This window comes from Chenopodium quinoa, unplaced genomic scaffold (assembly GCF_001683475.1).
Source record: "Chenopodium quinoa cultivar QQ74 unplaced genomic scaffold, ASM168347v1, whole genome shotgun sequence".
NCBI lineage: Eukaryota > Viridiplantae > Streptophyta > Magnoliopsida > Caryophyllales > Amaranthaceae > Chenopodium > Chenopodium quinoa.
In genome coordinates, this window is record NW_018744771.1 from 48,050 (window position 1) to 54,583 (window position 6,534).

At 36.9% G+C, this 6,534-nt stretch overlaps 1 protein-coding gene across 1 annotated transcript; it reads left to right on the top strand.

Moving 5' to 3' along the window:
- Positions 1-3,758: 3,758 nt before the first annotated feature.
- LOC110703776 (F-box/FBD/LRR-repeat protein At1g13570-like) lies at positions 3,759-6,219 on the top strand. Its single transcript, XM_021881562.1, has 4 exons — positions 3,759-4,298; positions 4,696-5,580; positions 5,672-5,818; positions 5,902-6,219. The coding sequence occupies exons 1-4, from the start codon at positions 4,251-4,253 to the stop codon at positions 6,217-6,219; spliced, it is 1,398 nt and encodes a 465-aa protein (XP_021737254.1). The 5' UTR covers positions 3,759-4,250.
- The last annotated feature ends 315 nt before the right edge of the window (positions 6,220-6,534 follow it).

The following is a 6,534-nucleotide window of genomic DNA, read 5'->3' on the forward strand; positions in this document are numbered from 1 at the left end:
TGTGAGTAGGGGTAAATTGGACATTTGGTGTGAACAAATGCAAAAGGTGTATGAGAGTGGTGTAATTGATTTGCAACTTCTGTGAAAGGAAGTTAGAGAGATGGAGTGGAAAAAAGTACAATGTAAGTGGATAATTCAAGGGTAAATTAGAAAGTTCAATGAATAAAATTTAAAAAAATGAGGATAATGGTGTTTATGTACTATCCAAAAATAGAAAGAGGCTTAACATTTTTTGAGTCTCTAAAATATGAAAACAAGAATTATAATGTGACTATGTGAGACGGAGGGAGTACTAGTTTAATTAGTTCGCTCTGTGTTCACTGGCCTCACTACATGGCTGTAGGAGTACTAGTTTAGTAAGAAAGTGTAGACGTCAAAGAAAAAAAAAGGGGGGAGAGAGGAGTGTGTGTCATTAATTTTTAAATAGAAAAAGTACTCGATTTGGTTAAAAGTTAAACCCATTCGTGTTAACTAATTAATAATTGTACTAATTGGTTGTTGGTGTAATGGTGATTGAGGCTGCACTTGGTAGGGATGACCGCGTGTTCGATCCCTCACAGCAACAATTGGGAGGGGACTGAAACCTAACCACTCAGAACTGAGCCCGAATCCGAATTAGCCCAAAGGGTGAAGTGGGTGGAACAACAAAAACAAAAAACTAATTAATAATTGCTATAATGCGTACATATATCATATACAAAGTAGATAGATTTTATGCAGAGCTGTCAATTCGGGTAAACGGGTCGGGTTTGGGTTGGGTTAGCGTGGGTCAGGTCAATTCGGGTTAATGTCGTAACCTATGCGGGTCGGGTTCGGGTTGGGTCATGGTTGAGTCGGGTCACGTCGGGTCATACATCTTATCGGGTTTGGGTCGGGTTACATTCGGGTCGGGTAAATAATAGGTCGAGTTTAATTCGGGTTTTTAAGGGTTAAAACGAGTTAGGGTCATTCTCGGGTTCGAGTCGGGTTCGGCTCAAGTCAATAATTTGCAGGTTATAATCAGGTCGGGTCATTATCGGGTTCGGTTCAAGCCAATAATTTGCGGGGTATAATCAGGTGGGGTCATTTACAACTCGGGTCATGTTCGGGTTCGGGTACATAGAGTAGTTTTAGCCTTACAAAGTTACGACTTTACGAGTAACTTAGAATATATTTAGCATATATTCTCTAATTATTGTATATATCTTTATTTAGCTAGTCAATATCTACTATAATAAAGATGTATACAATATAATTAGAGAATATATGCTAAATATATTCTAACACTTAGAAATGAGGAAATAGCTATAATTAGTCTATGTAAGGAGTCGTATGTATTGAACTTCTCATAGTAACTCGTTTGCACAAGCACACAACTACACAAATGACACACACAAGATGTCATTAATTTCATTTAATATAATCTTCTTATTTGCGTAGCGAACATCATATTCTTAGTAGAAATAATTTAGAAATGAGTACGTAACTTATATAACTATATATTGATATGGTGTCTAAATTGAACTTAAGGTGATTTGAAATCGGGTCAGGTCAATAACAGGTTAGATTGAGTTCGAAATGGGTTAAGAACAATACGAGTTGAATTTGGGTCGAGTCAATAACAAGTCGTATTGATTTCGGGTTGGGTTAGTAACAGACCGGGTTGAATTTTGGGTCAAGTTAATAATAGGTCGGGTTAGTAACAGGTCGGGTTGAATTCGAGTCGGGTTAGTAACTGGTCGGGTTAAATTCGGGTTTAACGGGTTAAAACGGGTTTGGGTCGGGTTCGGTTCAGGTCAATAATTTACGGGTTATATTCAGGTCGGGTCATCTTCGGGTCGGTTCATGTTCGGGTTCGGGTCTCAAATACTCGGGTCTAGGGTTGGGTTCAAGTCGGGTCATATCGGGTTCGGGTCACATTTTTTCGGGTTCAAACGGGTCAGTTAATAATCGGCTTCGGGTAAATTTTTTCGGTTCGGGTCAGCTTTTGACAACTCTAATTTTATGGAAATCAAATGTACAATTATGGGAATAATTAAAATAAAAATAACATGTGTTATACACATAACTTTATACCGAGTAGTTTAATTTCTTGAACCTTTTCAGGCATATCAGCTGGTAGACTACATTGTACGAAGTACAAATTAACTCATCATAATTCATTACTCTTGTGTTCGTAAGGTGACCTCCAAGGGTCATAAACTTTCCGTATTAGGAATTTTGGATAGTTGATGACAATGAGTCAACTCATTGACAGACACTTCAAGGATTTGATCATGTTGTGGTCCCGAATCCAACTCAATAAGTACGAGTACAAGTATTCAGTACTTCGTACTTTGTAGTTACGAGTAAATGTTAGATAAAGTTCTGACATTTGATGATGTTAGATTGAGTTCAAAAAGGCATGTTGTGGTCCCCTTTTTTAAAAATAATAAAGTAGAAATTGTTAAACCACGCCCACAAGACCACAATATTATTAATATTATTAAATTTATTTTTTTTGGGTTTTTCTATATAGTAATCCTGTTAATTTCACTTTTCTACGTTGTGTTCTAACATATATCACTTTCTACACTGTAATCCTAATATACATTTTGTTTTCATACGGTAACCTTGCCGTTATTCAGCAAATTCCGTTAATGAGGTCCACTCGATTTGCGCGTTGGAAAACCTTCCGTTAAGCGTTTTGGAGCCTATTTCAGCCCTTGTGGGTACAAAATGAGCTCAGACTTGGCAAAAAATTACTTAAATGCTCGTTTTGCTTATTAAGAAATGTCTCGACTTACGTGTTCACGTTTTAATACGCACAACGTAGTATTTACGGTAGTTCATTTATTTTAGGAAATTGTCCTTAAAAAAAAAAAGAAAAAAAGGAAACTAGTTACTTCCTCCGTTAATGGTTATTTTGCAACAATTGTACCGGTTGCGGAGGCCTAGGCGAAAGTTTTTAAACATGATTATTGAAATATAAGGGGCATATACTTAAGCACTAATCCAAATATAAAAAAAACCCACAATTAATTAAAATCACTAAACAACCAAACCCAGAACCAGAATCACCACCACCCGCCGAACCCACCGTAAACCACCACCACGTAAAACACCACCACCACCGAACCACTGAAAACCCAGGCACCCACTGGAAACCACCACCAAACCCACTGAAAACTACCGTAAACCACCACCACCACCACCGAACCCACTGAAACTCCAGGCACCCACTGGAAACCACCACCAAACCCACTAAAACCCAATGAAACAACCACCAAAATCCACTGACAACAACCACCAAAACCCCAAAAGCCCCAATTAAACCACCACGACCACGAATTTGATGAATTAATTACAATTAAACCACCACCACCACGAACCGAACACCACGCCACCCACTACCCTACGCAACCCAACACCACGCCACCGACCACCCTCAGAATCAACCACCACAAAACTAGACCTAAACCCAGACCCACAATCACCGACACCTAGATCCACCCTCGAAACCCACAAAACCTAGATGAAGGAGGAGTGAGATTTTGATTGATGAAGGAGGAGATCTAGACCACCACACGCCACCCAGAACCACGAACCACCATCCACGCCACCACGAACCCACCGAAAGAAGATGATGAGAGATGATGATGACGATGAACTGAGAAGATGATGGTGATGAGAGATGATGATGACGATGAACTGAGAAGATGATGGTAATGAGAGATGATGACGATGAACTGGAAGATCGAATTGGAAGAAGATGAGAGATGAAGATGGAGGAGAGAGATGAAATCTGCCAAGATATCTGATTTGTTTGGAGGAAAAGCTTAGATAATTAAGTTCGATTAGGGTTGTAGATATGTGTAGTATTATGTGCTAATAATTTTTAAGTGAGGGTATTTTGGTCATTTTGACAGAAAATGTTACTAAATTAGGAAAGAAATAAGTTTGTTGCAATTAATAGTTAGCAACCGTTTTTTATAAATGTTGCAGATAACCGTTAACGCAGGTAGTATATGATTTACCCCGTAATAAACTAGTCATAGGTTTGGTTTCCTAGTAATCGTACAAGTAGTATTTATCTTGTTATTATATTAGTTTCCTGATGTTTTCGCTATTTAATCAAGTTCAATGGACATAAATTCCAAGTAACCTTCAAAAGTACATAAGATTAAAACTAAAATATAGGGGTTTCCATCAGATTTGAAGTCGAGGAATTTCTTTTTGATTTCAGCATTAATTTATTGGTCCGGATCGAAGTTTGTATAAAATCTAAAGGCATGGCCAACTCAAGTGTTCTGGGTCATCCTCTACTTCGTAATTTAAAGGTCAGTTTAGCTTTTATTGGTGTTTTTTAACAACAAAATTGATAGTATTATGGTCACAATTTTGTGCTTTGAATCTAATTTATCGTATTATGGTTTTATTTTTGTGCTTTGTTAGAAACAAAATCGAGGGTTGCCCCAAAAAAAATCGAGGGTTATGGTTAATTTTGATGCTTTGCAATGTATTCCAATTTAGGGTAACAGTTGTGTGCTTTGCAAATTACAATACGATTGATGGTATTATGGTTATAGTTTAATACTTTGCAACAAACAAATGATAGTATTATGATTAAAGTTTTGTTCTTTGCAACAAACAAAACTGATAGTATTATGATTAAATTTTTGTGCTTTGCAACATGATTTATGTTTTTTTTTTTTCAATTGTGTTTGGAAAATTCAGCGATTCAAAAAAATTGAAGAGAAAGACCGGATTAGTGATTTGCCAGATGAACTCCTGTCAAATATTGTGGCAAGATTAACATTGAAGGAAGCAATAACTACTAGCATCCTTTCAAAGAGATGGGCTGATGTATGGGTATCATACCCTATTCTTGACTTTGGATTTCTTAAGAAAACCTATTATACTGAAGTACTTGTGCATAGAGTCAACAAAGTTTTGGAGAAATTTAATGGTGGAAAGTTGCATAAATTCAGGATTGTGCACCCAATGTCTGAGAGATTTAAGTCTCATATTGATGAATGGATTTCCTTTGCAACTCGAAATCGTGTTTCTGAGCTTGAACTCGACTTCGGTGGTTGGCCTAGACATGAAGGTTTTGACAATTATCATGTTCCTCTCCATGTGTTTGCACGAGAAGAGATGATGTTATTAAATCGTTCCTCTCCCAATGTTAGAAGCTTTGTGTCTTTAAGAGATCTCCGACTTAGGTCTGTAAACCTTTCAGACCAAGTATTTGACATAATTTTATACAATTGTTCCTCTCTAGAAAATTTTCATTTGACGCATAATTGTGGGCTAGTTAATGCTAAGAATACAGCTCCTCACCTAAAGCTGAAATCACTGAAGCTGCAGGGTTGTTATGACTTAAATAAATTGGAACTTTTGGCCCCAAATCTTGTGTCATTCATGTATGAAGGAGGTTATAAGGTAAGATTATGTATTAAGGATGCTCCACAGCTTGCATCCCTGTGCCTATCAGTTGAAACTGGTTTAAAATCAGATATGCACCCGATATTTCCTAGAGGAAAAAACTTTATTTTCAACCAGTTCTCCTCTTATCTCCCTAAGCTGGAATCTATGGTTGTCTCAGTTGCTCTTTTTGAGGTAAGCAGAAGCAAATTCATTGAGCGTACTGATTTTTCTTATCTTTTGGCTACTTATGCTTACATGATGGATGGGTCTGTCATCTGTGCAGGATATGAGTAATTTTATGGAACTTTGTGTGTTTAGCAATCTAAAAACTCTGGCGTTGGATGCAAATTCATCTTCAATACGACTATGTTGCCAAGTAGCGGCTTTTATAATCAGTGCAGCCCCATACTTGGAGCTACTTGAGCTACATGTAAGTATTTCTTTCACATGTCAATCTGAATTCCCCTATTCCTGGTCCTAATTGATTTTATTTTTTCTTTGCGTGGCTTGTAGCTTTCACCAACAAGAGCTTCTCTCAAGGAAATGGAAGCACTAGAATTGCCGTCTATGTCTCCACATAAGAACCTTAAAGAGGTCAAGTTGTCTGGCTTTAGAGCCGATGTATATACCATAGACTTTCTTGCCTATCTTGTTGAATGCACCGATTCTCTCCAGAAGATTAATCTCAGTGCATATGCTACTGATAGGTCTGGAGATGAGTTGTTTGTGCAAAACCGTTTAAAATGGAGGGCAGATGAGGCTGAAAATTGCAAGATATGTGTGCAGGAACTCAGGAAAATTGTATACAAATGTCCAGCTGATATTTCATGATTTATGATTAGTAGTGGCTGAATTGTCCACTTATTTTTTTTTATTATTTAACTAAAATATAAAAATACTGTAAATTTAGCATTTATTTGTGTTTTCTGCTTATAGAATTATGTAATCAGCCAGTGCCAAAATTGTTTCAATAATTACCCTTTTATATTATGGAGTTATATGCCATTTTCAAAATTATTTATCAGTTGAAAGCATTCTGAAGTTTGAACTGAACTTTTAGATAAAGACACAAGGACAACATAATATAATTAGCAAAACACCCTTCTTATGTCCGAAATTATATCAAGGATGCAGAATGAGTTAACT

What these genes read in the sequence shown, in the direction of transcription:
- LOC110703776 (XM_021881562.1), top strand. Translation starts at nt 4,251, where the DNA reads ATGGCCAACTCAAGTGTTCTGGGTCATCCTCTACTTCGTAATTTAAAG. An exon ending in CTCTACTTCGTAATTTAAAG is followed by an intron (nt 4,299 to 4,695) that starts GTCAGTTTAGCT and finishes TGGAAAATTCAG; the next exon opens with CGATTCAAAAAAATTGAAGA. An exon ending in TGGAGCTACTTGAGCTACAT is followed by an intron (nt 5,819 to 5,901) that starts GTAAGTATTTCT and finishes CGTGGCTTGTAG; the next exon opens with CTTTCACCAACAAGAGCTTC.